The following is a 26,700-nucleotide window of genomic DNA, read 5'->3' on the forward strand; positions in this document are numbered from 1 at the left end:
TTAACAGGCAGACCACCTTGTTTGTCCTTCATTCAGTACCTGAAAAATAAAACACAGTGCAAGAATAGGATAAAAACACCAGCTATGGAACTGACAGCCAAGGAAGTACAGCAAGATGATTTGCAGTTGCCTGCTTGGTTTTTATAGAAGTATCATAGAACAGTTTGGGTTGGAAGGGATCTTTGCAGATCATCTAGTTCCAACATGAACATCAGTTCAGGCTGGAATCAGTTCAATCATGAACTGATTATGCTTTTCCTGGTCTGCTGTGTTAGTAACAAATATTATACTCTCCAGCAGCACAAAATAAACCTTTAGCCTCCCTTTCTATTTCCATAACATCAGGAGAAGTTCAACTTTTCTGGTATCCTGATGGGTATCTCTGGTAGAATATTTTGAAGATAGACACTCCTGTTTACTTCATAGGCTTTGAAAGGAATTGGGAATACTTTGCCGCTTCAAGAACTGGGTCACTCATGAGCAAAACTTCATGCACTAATTCTCAGTGCAAAGCTGATTCAGTGGCTCTCAGAAGTGTATGCAGAATAAATGCTGAAAGATGAGGCTCTAGCCCGAGCTACCTCTTCCCTAGGAAGAGGTAGAAACAAACAGAAATAGAAAAGTGATTTAGGCAGGGAAGAGTGCAGAACTGTGCTCTGATGACCGTCCCTGGGACAAGAAGGATACAAGCCCCTATCCTATCCTATCCTATGCCATCCCATGCCATGCCATCCCATCCCACTGTGGTAGCACCTGCTACCCCACACAGCTGGACTGTTTTCATGTGGCAGCAGTTGTACATGGTCCAGTATTTCCAGATCGTAGAAGAAGCAAAAACTGAAGTAGAATACTGCTTTTCGGCAGTTTTGGCAGTCAGAGAAGTCTGCAACCTTATGAGTAATTGCTGTTCTCTAAGGCTAGAACAAGCTTGGCCTCACCCATTTAAACAAACTAGGCATTTGGTGAAGTGCATATGGCTTATTCTAAACATAAAGCCTGAGAAACTGTGTTTGGTCAGCCCTGAAAAACAACAAATGCAGAACCTGGTGATTTTACAAAAGAAGGGATGTCCGTGGAAGACGACCTGTTGCTGGACATGCTCCATGGTCAGAATCAAAAATGTCTTCCAGCTAGGATGTTGATGTGCTTTCATGGTTGGCCTCATTGGTTGTGAGCAAGATAAGGAACACTGACAGCTTTATATTTGCACTGAAAAGAAACTAGAAGGCAAGGTAGTGTGTAATGCACTCCAGCATGACATGTTCAGCCTCCTTTGCAAAGCTGTATAAATGGCATTTCTGTACACAATCTATTTTGGTGATATGGGCATGAGGATTTACTTTGCCTATGCGTTGACTAGAAGTTCAGTCCTCCGCGAGGAGCTGCAGGCAGTGTTTGTTAGCACATAGAGCATCTCTTTGCATTTGGTAAGAAGACAAATTGTGAAATGATTGTGTTCCACATCCTCTGCTACATTTTGGATGCATTTTGGAGTCACTGTACAAGAGATAAGCAAACGGGTTGTGGAGGGCTCTGAATTTCATGGTAATTTTGCCCTAGACACTGATTACTGCAAGATGGTTGAATATTTTTGCTGACCAGAGCAACATCAATTCTTGCACAATAGCTGCTCCTGGGTACAGTAATGGAGAAAGATAATAAAAATTTACTAACTTTGTTGCACTTCCTACTTGAAAGTGTTGCACTTGACTGATTCATACAGAGGTTACTTCAGTTCCAGTTTTTACAGTTCCACTTATTCCCGCTATCAAGCTACTTTAAGATAAAAGCAGTGTAAATGGAGGGTCAGATGGCCTCTTAGATTGAACATTACGTCCTCTTCTCAGTAACACAATAGGCCCTATGCCCATCCTCACCCAGAGTTTCCAGAGGCACCCAAGAGAGAACATTAAAACGCATATTTGCTACCTTTCATAAACCAAATTTTCATTTAAAATTCAGCAAAATGATAATTTACCGTAAGTTGAGCATTCAACGCATACTTCACATTATGTTGAGCCTAAACCAGGAGTGACACAGTGGGAAATGAAGTAAACTGGCTGTGCCATTCAACATGGCCCATCCTGTCCCCAGCGCGTGTTGGATGGGCGTCCAGCTCGCAGCATCACAGCTGGAGAGGGCCGGGCTTTTTGTCGGCCCTGCAAGACTCGGGAGCGCCGAGAGTCTTTGTTCTACCTCAGGCAAGACCATGAGGTTTCTAACCAGAGATCTGACACCTCAACCTTCCTGCTCCTAGTGGCAGCGACGACTGGGCGACGGGGGTGCTCTTTAGCAGGGCGGTTCTGCGGAGCATTTGAACGGGGACAAGACGGGTTTTCAAGCTCGTAGCGGGCGCTGCGGTGCCCAGCAGAGCCTGACCCTACGCCCACACCCCGCACCCCCCAGCGGACCGGCATCACCGGCTGCCCCCGCTTAGCACCTTCGCCCTGTTCGCTCCGCTTCCCTGTCCGCCCGCTGCCGGCACAGCCACTTCAGCCGAGTCGGGAGCGAAGCGAAGCGGGGTGCGCGGCGGCCGCCCTGCCCCGGAGGGGTCCCTGTGAGGGACCGGGTGTTGAGCGCCGCCGGGCGAGGTGGGTCTCGCCCCCCTCTGCCCCCGGTCCTCCCCAGCCCGGCGGCCGAGGTGGGCTCCCGCGGAGCCGCCACCGCCCACCGTCCGCGGCGAGGCGGGCCGGCGGGGCCAGGGGGCGGAGGGGGAACGGCGGCGCACGGCGGCGAGGTGGCTCGGCAACCCTCCCGGAGGAGCCCGGCCCACCTCTCCCGTGCAGGCACCCCCTCCTCCCCGCCCCGAAAGAGGAACTCCCCGCCCGCGCAGCCCGGCCGCGGCGCAGGAGAAGCAGCGGCGGCGGCGGCAGCGGCGGCACCGCGCCCGCCCCTCCGCGCACCATGGCGGAGCAGCGCCCGCCGCCCGCCGCCGCCTGAGGCGCCCCGCGGCGCCGAGCCGAGTCCGCGCCCATGGCGGCGGCGCCGCCGCCCGCCCTCAGCTGGGCGCTGCCCCTGCTGGCGGCGCTGGCGGGCGCCACCGGACCCCAGAGCTTCGAGCTGCCGGGAGCCCCCATCGACAACATCGAGGTGAGCGGCGGCGCCGTGCTGGTGGCGGGCGGCAGCTGCCTCTACGAACTGCGGCCCGAGCTGCGGCCCCGGCGCCGCGTGGTGCCGGCGGCGGGGCAGAGCTGCGGGGAGCCCCCCGGCATGCGCAGCAACCTGCTGCTGTACTACGAGGAGGCCGGCGGGGTGGGCGTCCTGCTGACCGGCTGGACCCAGGAGGACGGTGCCTGCCAGGTGTGGGAACAGCCGTCCTACCGCCAGCGCTTGAACGAAAGAGAGGTGGTCAGTTGCCTGCCCGATGGCTCCACCGCCGGCGTCGTCTTCCAGCAGGCCGGCGCTTGGTACCTGGCTGTGGCGGCCACCTACTCAACTAGCGCTGACACGAACCACCTGCGCTGCGAGCCCTCCAAGTCGGACAAGGAGACTGTCATCACGGTGCGCAGCATGGTCAACCTGAAGTCCAAGGAGGAGCTGGGCATCATCAAGCGCAGGGAGGAGCCTTTACACTTCGTTGACGCGCTCCAGTGGGGGGATCACCTCTTCTTTCCCTACTACACGTTGAAGGCCAGGTCGGGCAATGACACGGAACCACCCAGCATGGCTGTCCTGCGCCAGCTGCGCCCCTCAGAAGGTGGCCTTACTTTGCAAGGGCACGTCTATTTGGACTGCGGCTGCAGGAGCCTCATTGTTTCCTCCAGCCTCGTACGCCAGGGTGAGCGGGGCTGGTGGGTGGGTGTTTTCCGCCACAGCCACAATGCCAAGGCCTGGAACACCACCGCTGTCTGCATCTTTGAGATGGAGGAGATGAAGGAGCAAGCCTGTGCATCCACACACTTCAATATGAATGGGAAGAGCTGTGTAAGTCTGGACATCGTTTTGCTAAGCTTTCGTCCTGCACGCCCTTGTTGACACTGTTGTTGTTGTGGCTGGTGTCCCTGTGCGTGGCTCGTGGGGTGTCCCTGACCTGAAGGCACATGAAGTTTGTGGGGAACTTCAGAGCTGCATTAGGCTTTGCACATCAGCCCTGGCTCTGTCAGCCCTAGTGATTTCTCCAGCTCTTCCCGTTACTAAAAAGCTGTTTCCTTACCAGATCCCGAAGTGTTCTTCCCACCTATCTGTTGGAAAAGATGTGCCTGAGGGAGCACCTGAGGGCATCCTGAGTCAGGCTGGGGTCTTAGGCTCGTTGCTTAGTATGCACTTTCCTGCCTAGAATTAGTCGTACTTCATTTTATTTTCCGTACAGCCTTGTTCTGTGCATTCATATCTCATGTTCTTGCAGCTGCATCAAAAATGAAAAAAGGCCCATCAAATTGACTCCTGTGCACTGGGTTGTATGCATTGTTATCCCTATTGCTCACTAGTTGTCTGTGGTTGCTTGTTCAGTGGTAGGTGTTTCCCGTGCCTCCCAGGATTGGCCTTACCTGGGAGGGCTCACAGACAACCCCCCAAACCCTTATGTGCAGCAGACAGAGATAGGCGATACCTCCTTGTTGTTGCAGTGGTTACATTTTCACAGGCAGTGGTATCCTACGGAGATCCCCTGGTCAGCTATTTCAGTAACACTCTCTCTTCAACTCCTTCCTCCTTTTGAGGGTGAGCTGGGCACAGGGAGGGTGGGATGGGCAAGGGTACTGGCTTTGTGGTGGTCTCGGTACTAAAGAAGTTAACTAAAAATTAAATTCAAGAAGGTAAAAATGTAATTCAGGTGAAGAAGGTGCTTTTGCAAGGCCTGTCCATGCTCTTAAGTTACACTCAGAAGTCTTTTCAGACCTGTGGCAAAAGGAACGCTGAAAAGTATCAAGAAGAACTGTAAGGGATCAAGCAAGTCTTCATAAAGCAAGCCCAAAGCCTTTTGCAGTTCCCCCACCATCCAGGGACTTTGCAGCTTAACCCCTGAATCGTTGCTGTGTTAGGATGGGAGTTTGTTGGAAAGTCCTTGAAAGAAGTGCAGTAGGTTTACTGTCACTCCTTGGCTTCCCAAATCTAACTCATAGCGGATTGTGATGATTGAGATGTTTCCAAATTACCAGAGGGCACGTGTGATTCGGTCTGCTCATCACCCTATTGAGTTGCGAGACTATTGCCAGTGTTAGAGGACATAGTTGTGAATGAGAACCCCATACGTGGGTGAGACAACTGTGCTGAAGTAAATAGTGAAACTGACTAGGGAGCCGGAGCCAATCCTTTGCTTTCCAGTGCTAGCTTATAGCTCACTGCACCGTGTCTGTGCTCTCACAAGGCAAATTTCCCGAATGAATTTTAAGTCTCATCCTGATCCCAAAATACCTATGTGCTTGTTGGAATTATAGTTTGTATTGTTTGTTCCTAATCACTCGTGAAGTTTGTTTGCGAGGTGCTTTCTGAGCCTGCAAAACAAAACAGAAAAAGAAACGTCCCTGGGCAGTAGATCCTTTATAAATGCTTTACAAAGCTCCATGCAAGAAATTTCAGAAGAGTCTTATGGAGTTCATAGAGTAACATAATGCGGGTAAGGTGAGGCACGTATTTCTGCGCACAGGGGAAGTCCCTGTCCCCATTGCCTCTCAGGGTTTGAATATGAAAAATCAACGATCCACTTGTTTCAGGATTGGTCTGATTCAGATCAGACCCCCGTGACTCCAGAGTTACTTTCGTGTCCTAAAAGGCTCACCCCCCTGGGAATTTAGATTATATGTGGTACAGTGCTGAAGTATCCCAGGTTTATCAGTCATTAAAAGGATAGGTTACTTAACCTGACATCCCTAACTATGATGATGTTATTAATCATGATATTTTGGCAAAATAAATACAGTATACCACTGAAAGAAAAGTGGTATTTTAATATTTTGTGAGGTAGCAGGACATCTGGATCCTCTGAAGTAATATGACCTGTAACATTAAATGGCTAATTAGTTTCCTTTGTAAGCTAATTATATGTGCTTATGGTGTATAAACATAGAAATAAATGCATGTAGTTCAGCTTTAATATATTTTTATACTACAGAAGGTTAGGCTAGGCTATTGCAGAGTAAGTTTGGAGATGACAGGCCCATATGCTGCTGCTTCTGGGTTGTTTTAGACCAGATCCTTCCACTGTCTCTCACCAATTATAGGAGTCTCTGCAAACATGGAATATGCTCTTCTTGGACTCAGAAGCACACGGGCTTCAGAGCTGACAGGAAGATGGAGTGTGGCACATCTGTCAGTGTGCAGCTTGTTGAGGTGTGTGCAACAGCTAGCAGAAAGGAGTGCCTCGTGGCACAGGACTGTCATGAGTACATTGTACTACCGTGTTGCTTTAGAGTCCAGTCCTTTAAAGACAGTGTTGGTCCTGGGCGAAAGAGTGTGTTGCAGCTTTATAAGTGCTTGGAGTGCAAGACCTGTGTGGTGCTTGTGGTGAGTGGACCATGCTGAATATTAGTCTGGCTTTCGCATTGCAGATGCTGCAGGTCTTAGTCTTCTTTGCTGGCAACACTTGAATGCTGGAGCTCAGGTATGATGTGATGGGATACACAGATCCCAGACACAGACTGTCAGTTTATGTAGGAATTGAAAATACAGGGATTTTTTTTCACTGCAGGAATACCGTATATAGTTAACATATTCATTAGGGAGTAGTGGCAGTTGTTTTCCTTCTGATCTTGTCACTCTTCAGATTTCTGTAATTATTCTGATTACCTTTAGGCAAGACATCCTCTTACCCGTCTACACTCACACAGCTGCATGTATTTGCACTGTGTTGACACTGTGTTTCTCAATAGGACACTGCAAGAGGGACTTAGCCCTGGGGTATTTGTGGTCCTAAATTCCCCTGCTATGCTACTGCTGCATATTCTACTCTGAAATCATTCCTGTAAGGTACTGAGCTTTCTGGCCCTAACCCAGTGAAGCACTTAAGGACATATTTAACATTAGGTGTATAAATAGTTCCATCATCTTCATGCCCATGCATTTAAAGTTAAGTGTGAACTGGAGTACTTCACTGGGCTGGAACCAAATTGCTCTGCATCCTGTAGGAACTCATTGCAGGTGTGTAATCTCTTTAGCCTTTCATTGCCTCTTAGGCCAAAGTTCATTTTTGCATTAAGTTTTAATGCTGGATTAGAGTCTGTCATTTAAAATTAGTGATTTTTAAGATCCTTGCTTAGCAACTTTATTGAGAAGTATGTGATTGCTACAAATTCTGTGTAATTGCTGTTTATGAGAACTAGCTAATCCCATTTTTGTTTTGTGCAGTAGCGTGCACAAAGCAGTTTGTCCTAGTTGGATGTCTTCATTCTGGACATATGCAGTACTGGATTCCCAGAGACATCATCCCTAACTAGCAAGAGGCAAGTGGTGTTTTAGATGAAACTACTCTGAAAGCGTTTTGCAGTTTTATATTCAGCCTTTTTTCTTTGATCCACACGTCCCTTAGTTTTGAATATATCTACTTATGTGCACTGTCAGGGTGTATGTGTTCACAGACTCTCTGGCATAACCTGCATGTACGTAAGTGCACTTCTTCACAATTTCCTTAGTTAATAAACGTAAATTTGCCAAATCTCGTTCTGCATTTCTTTTCCAAAACCTGACTGAGTACTAACAAACAGAGGAAGAATGCTAGAATTTGTCACAAATTTGCTGCAGTAGCAGCAAGTAGAACTTTAAGAAAGGCTTTTCTTCTCTTGTTCTGTAGCTGAACAGGAACTACTAGGATTTCAGATCTCTCACAGAGATCCTAGGATCTTGTAGATCACAGCCAAGTAGATGAGTAGGAGAGGCTCTCAAATTGGAGAACATCAACAGGAGAGATGTGGAGTGTTACCGCAGTGGCAGTGACAAATCTGAAAATTGGTTTTGCCGTTAAAATGCATGGGAAGAAAAGGATTCTACAATTTTTGAGGGAAAAAAATCAAGGTGTTAGGCATATACCTCTAAGGCAGAGAGAAGTTGCCGTAGTTTATATTAAGGTGTTTATTTTATGATGTGCAAAGGCCAAGTAGTTGTGACAGTTATAAATGATATGCTATTTTGCTTGGGTTTTCATCTGCTATTTAATGCAAGTGAACATATGTAACAATCTGTTTGAACTTTTTCATTTTTCAGTGGTTGATAAATATAAAGGTTGGTATATTCCCCTTAATTTAACAAGCATGGTTTGAAATCCTAGGACAAATCTTAGCTGGTAAAAGGTCTACTGAAATGAGATCCTGAAGTCAACAGTCATGTCAGTTTAATCACGGCCATTAATTTGCAAGAATGACAAGTGAATTTGTGTGGTAATTCATCCCAAAGTGATTCATGGTCTTTTATTTAAGGAAAGAATTACAAACTTCTAAATATAATTTTGTATCAAAATTGATCCTATAATTAATTTTCCAGTAGTAAAGTCAGTCTCCTGTGTATTACAGACTGCTAGTATTGCATCTGATGTTTGATGGATTTCTAGAGTTAATGTTTCTGAAGTGAGTATTTCTGTCTGGTTTCAATGAGTTTTCAGTTCATCCTTGTTAAGTGTGGGAAGTAAGCCGTGGGAGACTCGTCAGCTCTCAGACTCCAGGGATAGAGACTGCACAACCTCTCTGGACAACCTGTTCTGCTTGATTGTCCTCATAGTGTTGTTTTTTAATCTCCTGTCCACTAGAAACCTCTGCTGTTTCAGTCTGTGTCATTGTCTCTTGTTATCTTACATACACCTCGATCGAAAGCCTGGCTGTGTTTCCTTGGTCCCTCTGAAATTGTCTCTTCTGTAGGCTGAACCAGCCCAGTTTTGGAGAAGACCTTTAAGGTCATTGAGTCTAACCATTAACTCAGCGCTGCCAAGTCCACCACTAAACCATGTTCCTAAGCACCACATCTACAAGTCTTCTAAATGCTTCAGGTTGGTCAGGCATGATTTATCCTTGGTGAATTTATGCTGGCTTTTCCCAGTCACTTTGTTCATCTTCTTGTGTCCAGAAGTGGTTTCAAATAGGATTTTGTCCATGATTTTCTCAGGGAAAAAGTGAGAGTGATCATGTGAAGTTCCCTAGGTAATTCTTGCCTTTTTTGAAGATGGGTAGAGTATTTAAATGTATTCAGTTGGAGACTTCCCCTGATCTCCACAACTTTTGAAATATGAGAGAATAGCCTTTCAGCCTCATCAGACAGTCTCTCAGCATCTTCCTACAGATCCCATCTGTCTTCCCAAAACTTCTAAAAGCTGAGATTTCTTGAGAGATCCATGGCTTAATCTTCTTTCAGTACTTCTAGTTTCTTTCCTCCTTGAACTCTGTATGTACAAAGGAGTGCAAGATATTGCTGGTGAAGTCCAGCACCATGTCTGCATCCACTGTCAGTAAATCTCCTCACCTATTCAGCAGCTGGTGTGCATTTTCGTTGTTTATTCCTTTATTGCTCTTGTGGTGGTGGAAGTTTTTCTTGTTGCCCATAACACACCTTGCCAGTTTCAAAATCAGGCGAGCTTGGATTTTCCCAGCACCTGTGTGTTCAGACAGTTCCTCCTTAGTCACTTGCTCCTGCTTCCACCTCCTTTATCCTGTTCTGCAGTGTAGTTCAATCATGATTTCCCTGCTTAGCTAGAGGCCATCTAATATGTCTGCCTGTTTTCCTGAGTTTTGTGCTTGGAGGAGATTGTCCTGAAAGACCTGCTAGCTTTCCTGAGCTCCGTTTCCCTTCAAAGCTGCCTCTCAGAGGATCCCACAGACCATTTCCCTGAACAAGCTGAAGCCTGGTGTCCAGCTCTGTACTCTGTTGTTCTTTCCTCAAGTTCTTAGGATCATGAACCAAGCTGTTTCATAGTTACTACAGTGAAGGCTGCCATTGATTATCATATTTCCAGTCAGTTCTTCCTTGTTTGTGAGTAGCAAATCCAGAAGAGCATCACTCTTCACTGACCTCATAGGGTTAACAAAGCCTGGGATCCCATCTCATTTACTTTGCCCACAGAGCTTCATAGTCCTCATCTGCACTAGCCAGTGTCTTTGGTGTCCACATGGATGTGCAAAAATGGGTAATGTTCCAAGGAATGGAAAATTACTGGCAGTCTCTCTGCAATGTGATGGGTAGGTTGCCCTAAAAAAAAAAGGAAACCTGTTGTAACTGACTGCTTAGCAAGTGTGTTCCTTCATCCCTCACAGGAGGGAATCTCCAACTGCATTCACCCACCCTGTTCTCTTGCTCTCTGCTAATGCTCTGCTCAAGCTTAGTTGGTTTCAAAGCCTTCCTTAACAGAGTTTGTTCTCCCTCATTGGTTATTATGACACTTTACCAATTCTGTGAACTTAGATCTGAGGGCAGAAAAGGACCCTTTCTGCTGCTGTGAGAAGCCACAGATTTCTAGCTTTCCCATCTCAGGAATCTCCATCAGCATCTTGCTCAAGCATAGCCTCTGACTGTCCCTCCTGCCTTGCATCATGGGCCTCAGGATCTTGCCTCTGCAAAGCCTCTCTGAAGACTCTGATTTCCTGGTCATCCTTCTTGATTTTTTGCAGTCTGCTTGCTTGGGCAGGTTTGTCCACCTAAGACTGCTATGCAGTGCACAAATTAGAAAACCTCCTGGAAATAAAATTTTGGAACAGTTAATCTCCTCACTTCTTTACCTGAATAAACCTGCATGCTTATTGCATGCACCAATATTTAAGTTTTTTATCCTGTGATGTAGTAAAAATTGATGCAGGTGGTTAAAGGATGGTAAAGTTAAGAAGGATGATGCTCCAGAAGTTTTTACCCCCCCAGGAAAAACATCTTTTGTATTGTTCCAGTGTTGACTATTGCTATATGCTACTTACAAGCCTCATGTCCTTTTGTATAGCTGCATCTGTTCTTTTACTCTGATACTCAAACCCTTTATTTTTACTTTTTGGACAGCTGCAGTATGATGAGTGCTGCATGAGCTAAAAATGCTGCCCTTTCCTCTGAGGCACACAATGTAAAATAATCAGGAGGAAATCAAGACAGCAAGTAGAAATGTGAATATGGTTGCTGCAGCTGAAATCATATGGAGATAAATCTGAAAATTAAATGCAAAATAGAAAATGAGTATAAATACCTTCCATGCCAATAACCAAACAGCATGGTGAGATGAACTTAAAAGCAATATGTAAGTTAATTCGTGAGATCTCTAGGCTTACCTGTGCATGTGAATATTTTGGGGGACTGTAGAATAGAACAGAGGATGTGACTGAACAATTAAAAAAAATGGGTCTTATAGGGCAGTATTGTCTTTTCTTTTGATTTTCTCGGTTTTGTAGGAACTCGAAAATGTTACAGGATATAAAAACAGATGACCATGGAGATGAGTATAAAGGAAGTTTAGACTGTAAATGCATTTTTAAGAATGGGTTTAGCTGTGAAAGAAACAGCTTGGGAAGACCCTACAGTGCTGTAACCCCATTAGTCACAGTGGAAGAGGTAAAAAGGCTTGTTAAAACAATAAATTCCACAATAAATGTGGAAAAGGGGTGACAGAATGGTGAAAGCAGCAGCTGCACCCTGGAGGGAACAGGCAAACTGGAGAAATAGGTTGCGAAAGAGAGAAGGCAATTTTTGTTGTGACTGCCCACCGTCTGAATTCCCCCTCTTCTTATCGATATTAGCTCAATGTCACGTTGACCCTTCCTCTAGCAGGCATAGAGAGGGGAGGAGACTTCCACACTTGTCAGTATTGGTTCTTCAGTCAGATGAGGAGAATGCACTGATATGACACTGGTTATTTTACTAGTATGTGGGTCAAAATAAAATCTGACAGCAAAGCTTTTCAGAAACTGGGTGAGTACTCCTCTTTTCTGTGATCTTGTTGTACAGAGTGTGCAAGAAACCTAGGGTAGTTTGTCTTCCTTGCACTACTACATGGTGCACTGCAGAAAAAAAAATTCCTAATTTTGGTGGAAATGAAAGCCTGGAAGCTGCACTTCCTCACTCCTTAGCCTGAGTGAAGACTCATTGTGTGCACCAGTCCTGGAGTTTTGTTACCTTCTGATCTATTAAAGGAGTGAATTAGCTTTTTCCACCTTGAAATGCTTGCAATCACACCCTGCCCCACCCCCCATATCTAACACAGACCTCCATGGTACTGGATTCTCATGCCCAAGTGGGTTTTACTGAAGTTCTGTGCCAGTGTATGACAGTTTCTCTGTCTTCTTATTGCTGCATGAAAAAGAAATAGTATATTACTAGGGTTAGGGTTAAGGTTGAGACAGTGAAAGAGCCCAGAGCCCCCAGGGCTGGAAAATGCATTCCAAGAGGATCGTGGCAGGGCCCTAACATTGCTGTCTCCACACCTTTTGATTCCGGGTTAGAGTTAGGATTAAGTTTAGGGTTTGTTAGTGTTAGGGTTAGGGTTATGAAAGTGTATCAAGTATGTGAAAGTTAATCAAGTCTTTTTTTTCTCCAAGTGACTTTTCTTTCAAGCTAATTAAAATAATTCAGATGTCTCAAGAACATCTTAATTGACTTAGTATTGCAGTTTTGAAAAACTGGTGGAAAGACTTTTTGGGATTAAGCCAACGTCCTAGCATGCAAGAGATTTGAATTCAGCTGTTAGTGTTGGGGTTCACTTCATAATTTTGAGAAATGCCTTCACCTTTCTTCTAAATGTCAGTTTTGATGGTCCATTCTCGCACTTTATTTGGTGCATTAAAGTGATTCTTGCACTCAGTGGGTTTTTGTAGGTTTAGGAATCTGTCCTTGAGGCTGAAATTGTGGGCTTTGTAAAGTGATGTACAGCTTGTTCCCAAGGACCCGGTCCTACCTGAGCTCTTGTCCCCTACCCCTTGTCCCCTCTCCATGCATGCCACTCTTTGTGGCAGCACTGGTGTCTGTGCAGCCACATGTTCATGTGATGAGGAGAATGACTCAAATGAAGATTTAAATGGGTAGGTAGGTGGATATACAGTCCATTCTCTAGGCGCGTAATTTCCTTAACAAAGCTCACTGGACAATGTTATAGAGGGGATGGGGAGGTAAAGCTTGGGTTGGGCCCATTTGGAGAGCAGGTGGGATCACACCCTTGGCAGTATCTGCCACAGAGATCGACTAAAAGGAATTAGAGGACTTTAAAACTGAGTTACTACTTGCTAGGGAGATTCCTGGGCTTCTAGGGAGTACAACATGTAAATTTCCTTCCTCAATCATCTGCAGTTGGGGTTATTTGGTTTGGTTTTCCCTTCCATAAGATACAGGGATTTCCTGCATGATGTTTTCTTTCATGAGCTGCTTACGCGTTTGCCACTTAACTTCCTCCAGCTTGGATGGAGAATTGAGGGTAACATGTTGATTTTAAGGTTCACGCAGCTACATTACGTTCTCCCTGGTGTGAACTTTATACTGCTTTATATTATTTTTATATTTATGCAATACTCAAGTCTCAACTTACTTTAGTGTAAAGGAGGACGCAGCTTCATATCTTTTGACACACACAGACATGCACAGACACACAGTCTATTTGAAGTGTCTCCTTTCTGCAGAATATGTGCATGCCTATAAAAGTGGCTGCGGAGTGTATCTGTAACCTTCATGGTAGGTGCAGTCAGGTGATGACAAAGGAAGGCTTCATTGAGAAGAACTGGCAATTCAGAATAAGCCCAGGATATTATGTCCCAAAAAAGAGAGATTCTATTGCAAAGTAACTTACTGCTGCTGGGCCAAGTCTGCATCCCACTGAAGTCAGTGATTTAGCTTCAGTAGATGTAATCTTTGTCACAGATGTGACTAGTTGCCATGTATAAAAAACAAGTTTCATGTGTCATTTCCAATGATATGTTGCTCTGAAATTGTGTCAGAATGAGAATGTTACCCAAAGTATTGTCTTAAGTTGGGCTCTCTGAAAATCTTTCTAGGGATTCTTCTTTTTCTTAAAGTTTTGGAGTGTAGGTGGATGATTTTGTGATACATTTTTCTTGTATCTGATTTTCAGGAGGCACGATCAATCAAGAAATTACCTACCTTGATTCACTCTGGATTAGTGGCTGTTTATGGCACAGTTGTTTTGAATCGAATAGTTCTCTTTTTGGGAACAGATGATGGACAGTTACTGAAGGTAAGCTGAGTGTGGCAGTTCTGCCCTTTTCCACCAGCTGCTGCTGTGTTCAGGTGGGTAAATGGTTCCTTGTTTAGGCACTGTATTATAAACAGATATGATCCCCTGAGTCTCTATTTCTTTTCTGTTTGTTTGTGGAATAACTGTTGTATTGTCACTTGGAGAGCAAGATAACTTTGAAAAGCAATTATGTATCCTGCCTAAAATTCAAGGAAACATTTCATGAGACTGCTAATGCCCACAGTATTAATTTATAGACTGCAGAGTTCTCAGTTATTTTGTCTTTTTTTTTTCCGTTCCTTACTTTGATTTTTCAGTTGAAATATTAAATATTGTTGGATTTTGGAAGCATATTTGTTTGTTAGCCTATCTGTTTGATGTGAATAGCTGTCTGTTAGAGAGAAATATCAAGATTCATTTTGCCTTAGCTTCTCAGTAGTTGACCTACACTAACTTACATCAATCACCTGGAAATGAAAGTCATCTTATCTCATTATCAAACATTTCAACCATCCAGTCAAATGTCTTTTATGCTTAAATTTTTCTCTGGGTTTTGCAAGAATGTGGATTTCCTGTCTACACTGCAAAGGATGACTCTCATTCTTTGTCTTTATTAAGCAGACATTTGGAGAGGAATATAGTAGAGACCTTGAAAAAGTTTTTGCCCATTTGATTTCATTGTGCTTTTGATAGTGAAAAATGAAATTGAAGTGTTCTCTCTCTCCTTAACACAATGGAGACCATGAACACATCTCCCTTTTTTAGTCATGAAAAAGCAATGTGGGTGTGCTTATTAACTTGCAAAATTAAGTTTCTGTGGTCTCTGGTTCCCTTGAATTCTGTGCAAAGAGTGATGCAAAATGGTAGAGCTGGGCGAGGTAAGAAAAAGAAATACTATCACAGATGTGTGTTTACAGAAGCCACAAAGAAACTTGTATAAGTTCCTTTTTGCGTTGCGAGTGTCTGGATGTTAATTTGTTTTCTGAAGGCCAATGCTTTCTTCTCCATTCATAAGAGTACATAACTTTGGGGTATAGGCATCTCTCCAGCATTCAGTTTCTGCATCAATAAGGAACATGCTTGGTGGAGGGCATGTTTCATGCACTAAAGCAGTGCCAGATTCAGAGCAAAATGTGTCTGGCATGGATTTTCTGGAACTTCTGTTCTGTTTTTTTTTTATCTTTCTCCAGTGTGAGAACCAGTGCAGTAGGTGAATTGAATGAGGGCACAGTAATTCATCTTAGAATCTTTGATGTAGCTGAAATTAGGCTTGTGTTTAAAACATTGACCGATCAGTAAAAGAACTTGTGAATAATTTAATTCTGTGTTTTAGGCTATTCTTAATGAGGATATGGAATCTAATTGCCCAGAGGTTTTATACGAAATTGAGGAAGAAACCTCCATTTTCCATAAACTTCGACTTGATCCGGTGAATAATAACTACATCTATCTGTCCTCTGCCAATAAGGTAAGTACAATATTTAATAAAATAATAAGTTTGTGTAAACTACTGCTTTAAGGATTTTTACCACTGTAAAGGGAAGTATGAGTTTGGGTCAGAGTTAGACCTTTAATATCCCACTTTACTTCTAGTGTCTGGTCATGTTGTCTAAATTTGAGCATCACTTCTGCAGAACTCAGAAGAGTTTCTGCTGTCACGGTGCTGCCCAGTGTTGCTATGATCCAGCAACACCTTTAATCCTATCCTTATTTTATGCCATTCTGTCAAGAGAGTATTTGGTTTTGTTTTTCCTGGAGGCATCATGCAGAATCAGCTTGGAGCTAGATCTTAATTTGAGAGATGGCTTTGAAGTCTTAGTTGTTATGAAATCAGTGATAAAGCTGAAATCTGTGTTAAAGTCCCCATTGTCTTCAGTTACACATAGACTTTATAAGAACAGAACAAAACAAAAGCACAATGAAAAGTGAGTAATGTGTATGCATAGAGAGGCCAGGAGATCAGCAGTCACTGAGAGCTGCTGCACGTGAGCAAACGTGTTGGAGCTGCATGTCAAGCAGTGAGTGGCTCCCAGGAGCCGGTGCAGTTGTTCCAGCACATCCTGCAGCAGGGCTACTAAGCAGCAACTCAGAAAATCCCTTTGTCTCACCAGCAATGGGGAAGATGGCATTGAAAACACAAGGGCTGGCTGTCCATCTTAGCTGGACAGGATTTCACACAGCACTTAAATACCTTCATTTACAATAAAATGACTTTTCCAGCAGTGAGCATAGCATTTTGGCCTGCTGTCTCAGAGTGGGGGTAAATTGTAGGAGAACCCCTGACTGATACAAATCATCTATCACAAATGCAAAAAAAAATCAAAATTTCAGTCAAAAGTATGTGTATATTTTCAAATTAAGACTTGAATTTTCTTTAGGTTTGGTAAAAGAGCAGTTGTTACAGAGAAACAACAGCTTTTAGAAATAAATATGCCTCTCTGATCATCTCTTGGAACTGAACTAAGGCTTCTACACTGTCTTTTTTAACTTGCTAGTAGTCTAGGATTTTGACTAGTTTCTGAACTGATTATCTCACGCCCCTTCAGATAAATTGCATTTTACAATATATGGATGGCAGAAAGCCATATATCCTTGTTTCTGTTCACAAAATATAGGAACTTTTAATTCTTGCAAATTTGAAAAAAAAAAAGGTTTGAATTAGTTTTTCTTACTAAGATCATTAATTCACATTGTTATTAATAGTGTTACTTGTATCTGTATTCAGTATTTGTAATCAGCTTTCTCTTTTTCTTTTTCCTTTCCTTTTCTGAAAATGGCTGGCTAGGATATTCAAGCTGAATGTACAAGTATAGATACATACAATATAGCCACAATTATCTACATTTACTTATTGAAATGGCATTTTCATGCATGCTAAGCAGTTGCATGCGTTTGTTCTAGTGTGCACATGCAGCAACCTGACATGGTGATGCAAACACAGATGCATTTTGTTATGCGCATGCATTTTTGGATGCACCTTCATCAATCATTTAAATATCTCAGTTCTGAGGAGAGGAAAATGGTGTTCTGCTAAGCAGAGCATTATTTGTAAAATATACCTCCTTTCTATTATTATCTATAATTCACTATGCTAATCAGTCTTTCTTGCATTAATCTGCCCATGCTGGCCTTTGAGTAGTAGAACCAAATTGTTGTTGTCAGAGGTGTTTCATTATCTGATGGCAAAATACAGCGTGTGCAAAATAGGCTGCCTATTTCTATCCAAAGGTCTTCTGGCAGAGGGGAATCCATAAGGAGACTTCCCCAAAGGAATTGTGCTTGGTTGCTGTCAGATTTTTAATGGTAACCGTTAACTTCCCTGTTTATGGAGGCTATTTTAATTCAGTGTATTACTGCATTCTTTGGTTTCAGGTGAGAAGAATACCAGTAGCGAATTGCGGTAGATACGCTTCTGAGCAAGAATGCTTATCTGCAAAGGATCCCTACTGTGGGTGGTGTTCTTTGAATCAAAGGTATTTTTTATTATTTTAGACTGTCATATTTATTATATTAGAGCATTATTAATCAATGTACATTTGGGCTGGCTTGGGGCTATTCAGCATCATGATTTTATCTACTGAATTTTTATGGAATCAGTCATAGCCATAAATGTGAGACACTTTCTTGTCATGTGAAAGGGAACTCTGCACCTTTTAAAGACTATGTAACCCTCAGATTTTTGAGATCTACCCATAAAATATATGTTGGGCTAAGAATATTAAATTATTTTGCTTTTACAACAGATATTTTTGCTTTCCAGATTGATTGAGAAATGAAATTGTATACTTGTACTTGAAGCATCTTAATAGCTGGGACCATCTTGTATGTGAGAATGAGAAGAGTGCTCAGATGTGCTTCAGTATAGTTCCTTGCTTTGAAACCTCTGCCTTTGGTTTAGGCCAAAGGAGAATTTCTTTCTAATACTTCATTCATACATTTGAAGCAGGTTTGAAAGCTATCTCTGACCTGGACTGGAGAAATTCTTTGGTCATCAGGCCCAGTCTTGGCATTTGCAAGCAACCACACCATGTAAAACTAAAAAAACTTATCAAGGACCATCATAAATTTAGATAGACCTTTTGTCCTCCCTGTCCTGGTTGTGTGGCTACCTAACAGTCTCATTTTTCTTCTGGTTAAAATATGTCTGCTCATTTTCGTCATGTGTGTGCTTATGGACAGGTTATACTTACTTGTTATGGTGCTCACATCACCTTGGCCTAAATAGGTTTCCCCCCTCCCTTACGCTTACCTCTTCAATATTTTTTTGGAAGCAATCTCTCTCTTTGCTTTTATTTTGGTGTGCTAAAACAGCAAACTTCACTGAGATCGTCTCACATAGGATACTCCTTTCTTACCTCAACTCCATTAACCCTTCTGTGAAATTTATGCATCCTTTAAAAATAAGGATGGCCAGGACTGTCACATTGTTCCAGAAGAAATTTCAGCTGTGCCTTGCTTACTGTTGTTTAATCAGGGTGTCCAGGAAGCATCTTAGTGTGTTCTGGAATCACAAACGTCTTTTTCATAACAGCATCACATTGGTGGGCCACAATCATCCATGATCAAATAGTGCCCCCAGGTCCTTCTCTTTCTTTGTTTTCTTTCCAGCTGATGAGTTTCCGGTCTATAACGCATGGATTGTGAGATTTTTACTGCTCTAGGTACATGTTCTTGTACTTTATGCTTTGAAATGCCATCTCATGATGGTTATCTAAGTTTTCCTGTGTGATATTCTTATTTTCCTCTACATGATAATGTTCCCAACTCTGTATCATCAGCAAATGTCGACAGTGTAAGCTTTCTCTTATGCCAGTTTGTTCACTGATTAAAACCTTAAACTAAAGTGACTATAAGATGGATTTTTGACGAATTTCACTAGTAGCCTTCTTTTAGAATGTTAATACTACCCATTTTGGTTTGTTTCAGTGTAAACATGATTTTGCTGAAGACCTGCTACTGTATGTTTGCAAAGATAGTTATTGGAAGAGAGTAGGTGTTTATTCTGTAATATATTTTCTTCAGACTCTCTTTTGCTACCTTGTTAGAAACTGTGTGTGTAACGGTGCTAAGCTTTTCAGGCTTTTAGTTACCTTATAAAGAGTTTGTGAGTAACAGTTATTAGTCAGGGAATCCCCTGCTTTTGAGGGGAATCACCAAAAGTTTCCACCTAGTTGAAACAGAAATAATTTACTCTTTTGGTGAAAAAATGAATTACTATAAGATGACTCCTGTTCAACACCCACATAATTTTTTACTGTTAAACACTTTGCATCATGAAATATTTGGTTTGGGAAGAGAGAGCTCTGAGCAAAGCTTTAGAGAAAAAGACATGTTTTTAGCCAGTATTTTAGTCAAAGTCCATATATGCCCACTAAAATGATATATTCCGTAGTAATTTTGAGATCAATGATATGTTTTGTGCTTACAGGGAAATAAACTTTCTATAAAATGCACACTCCATTTTTAAGTAAAACTTGCTAGCAATGCTAGTACCTCATCTTAAAGACAGTGTGAACTGGAATCCAGTATTTTAAAAAATCTGCACATCCATCGCAAGAGAAAACAAAATTAAACGAAACATTTCTACTGTTCCTATTTCTACTCTTTCTTCCATAGCAACAAATATATAAATTCTCCTTTTCACTTATGATCATTCAAAACAATTCGTCATAGTATTGTGTGATTTCTTTTAATGTTTACAGGTTTTCTATAGATGAATCAGATTTACCTGAATGATGCTGAAATACAATTCTAATACAAGGCACTGATGTTTTACTTGTATTTTCCATATGGAAATGACACAATATGTTATCTGACAGGACCAGACTTACTTTTGAATTGGTCAGTGTGTAGGATGTAGGCTTCATTCAGGTGTTGGTACCTTGGAGAAAGAAGGAAGCCAAAACTTTCTCTGAAAGCATGTTCTCATTCCATGAGGAAATCAGTATGCTTTAGCAAGGTAGAGAGGGCAAACATTGTAGGATCTGCGGCTAATACAAGATCAGTGAAGCAGAGACTTAAGTAAATATGAATGAACCAGTATGCATAGACATTGTTTTATCATAATGGAATTAGAAGAACTCCGTTCCTTTTGTGTGGAGGAATCTTTAGTAGTATAAAGAACTAGCTTGCTGTGAAATATTTTCAAAAAATCCTCACTCTGTTTCCTCTGTACACGTATCTATGCATGTCTGAAATCTGACCCAAGGGTTTCATACCTTTTATCTTCATACTTGTATAGGGTCCACTTCACCTTTCCAAGAAAACCAGACTTAATAGTTTTCTGAGTCTGTATGTTAATTTTTCAAACCATGTGGTTCACAAATAATATTTATCTGTTATATTCATTCCAATGTGCTTGCAATCGATATCAATTTTCTAAAAATAGGGATATTACAAAATATTTTCCTCTTTAGGTGAATGGAATTCATGTTACTCTTGGTCTGTGCAGGGCAATTGTGAGAATTTATTCTGAGGGGCATCAGATGTCACTGCTTCCTATGAAAATGACTGTTCTCCATAGCACATTGTTTGACTGTTAAAGGTCAGCTTTTAGAGCAACAAAAGATGCATTTTTTCGTGACATAAAAGCAAGCACAACCCTGGGTCCTGTGTAGCATTACTGGTTTTGCTATTAAACTCTCAGATTCTTCATTGCAGATGAGGGAAACAAGTTCACTGCTTGTTCCTCAGGCAGTCTAAGAAAGCAAATAACTTTGTCCTAGGACAGTTGTAAATATTCTGCTTGACAGTTTTCTTTTTAAATATTTTAATATTAGTGTCACTGAAATGCATACGCTTAATTTAGTGCCAAGTATTGCAGAATGTGTTGCCTTGCAAATTTACCTTCATAATCCTCAGCCTGTCAGAAACTGTGGAATGTCTTTCTTCTGTGCACCATTGCTGGTGCGAGTTACCTTCCTGTACATGTCTGAGAATCTGGTTTGTGAACGTCTGTTGATGACAGATCTCATCCTCTGTGGTTCTGAAACTCTGGTGCTAAACCGTGGTGCTAATGGACTTTTGTGATCTCGGTAAGGTGAAGAGAGATATAAACGAAACTGAAATTTGTCCTAGTTCAGACAGTTTGAAGTGTCAGGCATATAGTCCTAATTTATTACATTATCATTACGATCTGAATATATTCAGATGCAAAGCCCTACCAGGTTCTTGTGCAGCAGGAACTCAGTTTCCTGAGTTAGACCACAAAGGAAGTGACCTTGTGCTCAACTGCATTCTAGTTGCCAACAACTTGATCTACAGAGAAGACAACTTTATGATTTCTATGGTTTGTGAGGTTATTTTGGGCATTCTGGAAAATGGTGGATATTTTTGTTAAAAGTCATTCTTGTGTTATTCCTTCTGGGGAAAGAACACATTGCTTGTGAAATACGTTTGTGCAGTGAGCTTCTCATAAAAAATGACCATGCTTTGCAACTATATACTCATTTCTAGTTCATAGCAAAGGAATGGCTCATTAAGGCACATGTCACTGATCATATGATTGAAGCTATACATCATCTATGTTTTGGTAGAAAAGTAGGATTAAAACAATATTAAATGTTACATTTATTTATAAATATTCAATAGAGGTTGAATATTTATAAATATTTTATCTTTATAAATACTCAATATGAGAACATGAAGATATATTCAGTTAGCACTTACTTTAATTGCTAGCAATATGAAATTACTTGGAGTTAATATATGAATTGTTTGTTAACTGTTGAAAGCAGGCAATATTTTAAGGATTCACCTTTCAAACTCAGTGATTGTGCATCTAATTTGTATGCCTATGTTCTTTTTTTCTTATAACATGTTGTAACATATAATCTTCGTAGTACTTGTTTATCTCAGTGTTTCCTCATTCTTCCTTAATTTTTGTAGCGTATTTTCTGTTTCCTACAATTTGGCGTCTATAACATTTTTGTTTCCTTTGTGCCATTCTACTTCTCAAATGGATTTTATGCTTGAAGACAGAGAAATCTATTTTGAACTACCTTTTCAAATCTGGTGGTTTTAACCAAGTGCACTGACATCAGTGGATGACAAAGAAAATTAGGAAGGAGGATGCATCTCATCAACTATATACATTTGTAGCATAGCTCTGCATCGGCTCTTTGTCCCCATCTCTTCTTATACTCTCTGGAGAGAATGAACAGCTTCTATAGTGTAGTTCATTTCATCTTTGTATGAATGTCTAAAATAGGTTAGGTGAATTGCACCCTAAAAGAATGTATTTTTCCCCGCAGACTGTAGAGGGAACCGGCAGGGGGGTGGGGTGGGGCGTGTCAGCAGAGCAGGATCGGATCTAGAGCTGTACAATGAAGAAATCAAGTTGGGGGTGATGATTTCCATCCCAGGCTACCAAATCCGATGTTACTGGCCAAGCATATAATACTTGCTTAAGTCCCATGGATTTAATCAAGACCCTCAAGCATATATCAATGCATTGTAATTTATTTTGATAAGCAGAAGATTTTACTGATTGTTTTCCTGAAGCTTTTTTGCAGTTGTAACCATATTCCTGTAAAAAAATCAATAGTATTTCTGTAAAACATCAATAACTTTAAATAAATTGAAGTACAGTGTCTGAAGTCAAAGCCATGATAAGGAGGCTAGTATAATTTTATGTATACTTTTAGGTGCACATTAAAAGAAAATTGTACACATTCAAACAGCATAAATGGTTGGTATAACATTTCACATGCACCCAGTAAAGATCTGGAAATCCTGCTAAGTTTCCCTGCCAAAAATCAGGTATGTACACCCAGTTTTGTGTATGTTTGTTTATTGTGACTTAAAATGTGTGATTTTGTTGCTTATTGGAGCTTCTCTTCTTTCGTTGCCATGATCCATATATTAGTGCTTCTTACCTCAACAATTGGCAAATGTCTTGGAAATCTCAGTAAGCTCAATGTATCAATTAGATAAATATTCCCTTCCTCTCCTATGATGTATCCTGAAGCTACGTTTCATGATGTTGAGTCAAAAATTCAAATATGCACTATGCTGATGAAGGCAATGTTTCTGTTGTATCACTGTATCAGCTATGTTAAATATTCCAGTAACTATATATCAAGTGCATTATGTAAGTTCTGAGCTTTGTAACAAGTTAGAAAACATTCACTGGGACACATATGCTAACACAAATGCATCTTTAAGTGCTCGATATTAGTATTTACTCTGTATCTGTTCACAGCACCCACAGCCTTGAGTATTTGATTATCAACTCTTGTGACCAGCCACTTAATCTGCACGCTATTGTTTCTGATTTCCTGATTGAATACACTAATGTGATCATATTTGTAAAGTGCTCTCGACCAAAAACAAAGGATAATTCATTACAATACAAATTCTGTTTCATAATTAAGTGCGCTTTGGTTATGTATGCGAACGATGTCTCTCTCTGAGGATCTGAGTGTATTTTTACTCAAATATTTTTAAAGGAATATAACAGCATATAACACTGTTATAGCAAAATTCTAGTTTTAAAATTCAAAATTATTTCAGATTGCTCCCCTAACATATTGTACAAATCCATTTAATTTCTGGGAGTAACCAATACTGTTCCTTTCAGAATTCTTTCTGTATTGCTTCTTCAGTTAGGAGAGTTGCACTCCTTTGAGAGCCTACCTAGTGAATTCTCTGCTTCCACTACAAAAATTTTCATTTTGTACATTTCGTAGTTTGTCGTCTTCTGTAAAGACAAGGTGATGACTTAGCAAGTATTACAAAAAAACTGTTGTATTCTTGTTTTTATTGTTTTGTAGGTTGTTGTGACTGCAAATGTAAGCAAAATCCTTACTTTCTGTATGATAAAAATTGTAACATCTGTTGAAATATTTTATGAAAATGTAGTGCTGAAAAATTCGTCCTGCTTCTGCAATCTAACCACTCCGATGATAACTGATAATGGTATGTTTTACTATTACATACAATTACATGTATTTAGTGCTTATTCACTGTCCCTTATTACTGGGGAGTACTGCATACAGGCCTAATGAGTATGAGAGTACATAATGCTTTTTATTAAATGTCATTGAAGAAAAATAATTCACATTTTGTCAAGTGATCTGAGTATACTCACACTATTCTTGATGATTAAAGTTTTGTTAATATGGAATCCTTTCTAGGAGTAATAACACATTACCCTATGTCTGGAAGCAGCTTCTTCCATTCATCCTATAGTAATCCAGTGTTTTAGCATTACTAGTATATTTCTTTACATTGTGCCATTAATAACTATCTAAGGAAACTTAACTGACAATCAAACTGGCTGGAGCAATGGAAGCAGTGTTGGTCTAGTGATCTCTCTTGACAAATAAACCTGTTTTAACTCTTCTCTCATCTGTAAACAGAATATTTTTTTGGCAAGAAACTGTACTAGCGTAAATAAAAAGAGAATTTAATTACAAATGTCTGTACAGTAAATAAGCATAAGATTTAATTAACTGTTTCAAGCTAACTTAGACACTGTGAGAAAGTGATTGTTCTATGTAAAGGATTAGTAGAAAAATATATGGTTCAGGGGCAATTTGGTGGGTACATCTTTTTGACTTGATTTCATTCACCTTTCTGAATAGTTGGTTGAATCATATTGCAGTGATTCCAGTACTACTTTGTTCACCAGTCGTTCTCAGAATTAGAGGCCTGAGTGATTTGTATTGGATGTGTGATGCTTGTGATCTGGTTTGTGTATCTTATGAACAGCTACAAGTTCTAGAATGAGATAGTAAATAACTGAATGTCTAGACTTTTTAGCTGAATGTCTAGACTTTTGAGCTGTTCTTTGGTCTTAAAGATCAGATGATAATCCTTCACATTAGAGTCATATTTGACTGAAGGTAGGGAAACATTCCCCTTGCATTTCTTCAAGGATCTGTATAGAACCACAAAGCCTTTTTAGTAAGGATTGACCTTATAACTTCTTAAAGTTGCTTACATTAGAATGCAAGAGAGAGGGACAGATAGCAAGCTGAAGGGATACCATGTGCTTTTAAGTGACTTGGAGAAGAATCAGAAAATTCAGATAAATGCCTGCCTCTATCTCTTCCTCAATAATACAGCCCAAAAGACATGGAATACCCTTCATAAATCTGATTCTCTTATAAAACCTTTGTGTAAAAAAGATAAATGAAATGTTATCCCTGACTTATAAGGATCTGTTATTCTGAAGAGCTCAGTGCTACAAAAGAACTCTCTCTCTCTCAGGAAACCCTTGCCCCTGAAGGAGGTTCCTTAGAATATTTGGATCTCAGGAGCCTTTGGCCTTTGTATGGGAAAAGCTGTTCTGGCATCATAGAAATGTTGTGTCAAGTTCCTATCCAACACTGATTTGGGAATTGAGGAGGAAAGACTGTCTGTCACTAGGAGGTGACAGCTAGAGTGATATCCATAGGTATTCTAGTCTATTAAGTAAGCTGCCTTTTGTAAACACTGTTAGTGGATTTTTGAGAGGGAAAGATGCATTAGAAAAGAAGAAAATGTTCTTTATTGACCCAGTCGCAAAAGCTATGTTTTCTTGTAATTATGAGGTATATTGTTTTGGTTCTTTGTCTTTTTGGACTAAGGCTTTCTCTTAACTCCATTAGCAGGATCTCAGAGTACAGCGTTATGGAAGCCAGCGTGCCTTGCCTTTGCTTTGTGCCAAAAATGAGCCCTTTTCAAGTGTTAACCAGAAGGCTGTGAGGTTAGCTTGTGCCTGCCAGTATTACTATCACTCATGTGCTCCTATGAGCTGGGATGTATTAGTGGATAATGCAAGTGTGAAGTTATGTTTCCTATTTATGGTACCTCTTGTAAGGTGACCTCAGTCTCACAAGAGAATGCACTTGCAAAACTCCTTTAGGTGCAATTTCTTGGAAAAAAACATTTTGAAAATACCTGCTTCTCAGTGCAGTCTAGTGCATTTAAAAGGTCAGCCCAGACCATACAGAAAATAAGAGGTTGCATTAATTTCAACACAGACAGAATCAGGAAACCATATTTGATGGTGTTGTTTTTAAAATATTTTTACAAACTTAAAAGCCAAGCTTTGCCAGAAGGAGATAAATTCCTTATTTTTACTTACTCCTCCTAGCAAAATACTATTTTTCTGTAGCTCCTGGCTTGAGACCTTTCTCATATATTGATGTAGGCAAGTGATTTAGGCAATTGTGTGCCAACATGTCAGATTTCTGCAGATAAGTAGATTTCTGGAGATGCAAATGTTTGATGAAGGATTTCAGAATGTCTGTGTCTACTCATCTACATCTTTAAGCATTAAAATACCATCAAAATCAGACTCTTTGCTATCCATTTAGTAAGGTATTTAATAGTATGAATGGTCCCCAAGGGCTGTTTCTAACAAGCAGTTCAGGTGACCTTTGCAGTGAGCACCCAAGTGCAGCAAGTGCCATGCTGACATGTGGAGCTGGGAGATACTTCTCATTTAACAACTGTAGATGTAGCCAAAGCTGGTTTTCATCTGAATAAGCCAGGCTGCGATAAAGGCAAGGTTTGTCTACCTTTGCAAGGTAGATATACTTAAAATATGTGTAGCTTTTCTGGATTAAAAAGCTAGCTACTTCCTAGCATAGAGAAGCCAGAAAAGTCTGCACACATGGGTTTCATTTGATCTCAGGCAGTCATTC

At 41.1% G+C, this 26,700-nt stretch overlaps 1 protein-coding gene across 1 annotated transcript in view; it reads left to right on the plus strand.

Annotated features, from left to right (window-relative positions):
* The first annotated feature begins 2,879 nt into the window (after positions 1-2,879).
* PLXNC1 (plexin C1) overlaps positions 2,880-26,700 on the plus strand; it is a 70,212-nt gene continuing 46,391 nt past the window's right edge. The window contains exons 1-6 of the mRNA XM_051784029.1: positions 2,880-3,924; positions 13,943-14,065; positions 15,399-15,533; positions 17,438-17,538; positions 22,711-22,825; positions 23,839-23,983. Of these exons, the coding sequence (XP_051639989.1) occupies positions 2,974-3,924; positions 13,943-14,065; positions 15,399-15,533; positions 17,438-17,538; positions 22,711-22,825; positions 23,839-23,983 (1,570 nt within the window). The 5' untranslated portion in view covers positions 2,880-2,973. The remainder of the gene's footprint in view (positions 3,925-13,942; positions 14,066-15,398; positions 15,534-17,437; positions 17,539-22,710; positions 22,826-23,838; positions 23,984-26,700) is intronic.

The sequence above is a fragment of the Manacus candei genome, unplaced genomic scaffold (assembly GCF_025592945.1).
Source record: "Manacus candei isolate 608988 ecotype Guabito, Panama unplaced genomic scaffold, ASM2559294v1 h1tg000018l, whole genome shotgun sequence".
In the NCBI taxonomy this organism is placed as follows: domain Eukaryota; kingdom Metazoa; phylum Chordata; class Aves; order Passeriformes; family Pipridae; genus Manacus; species Manacus candei.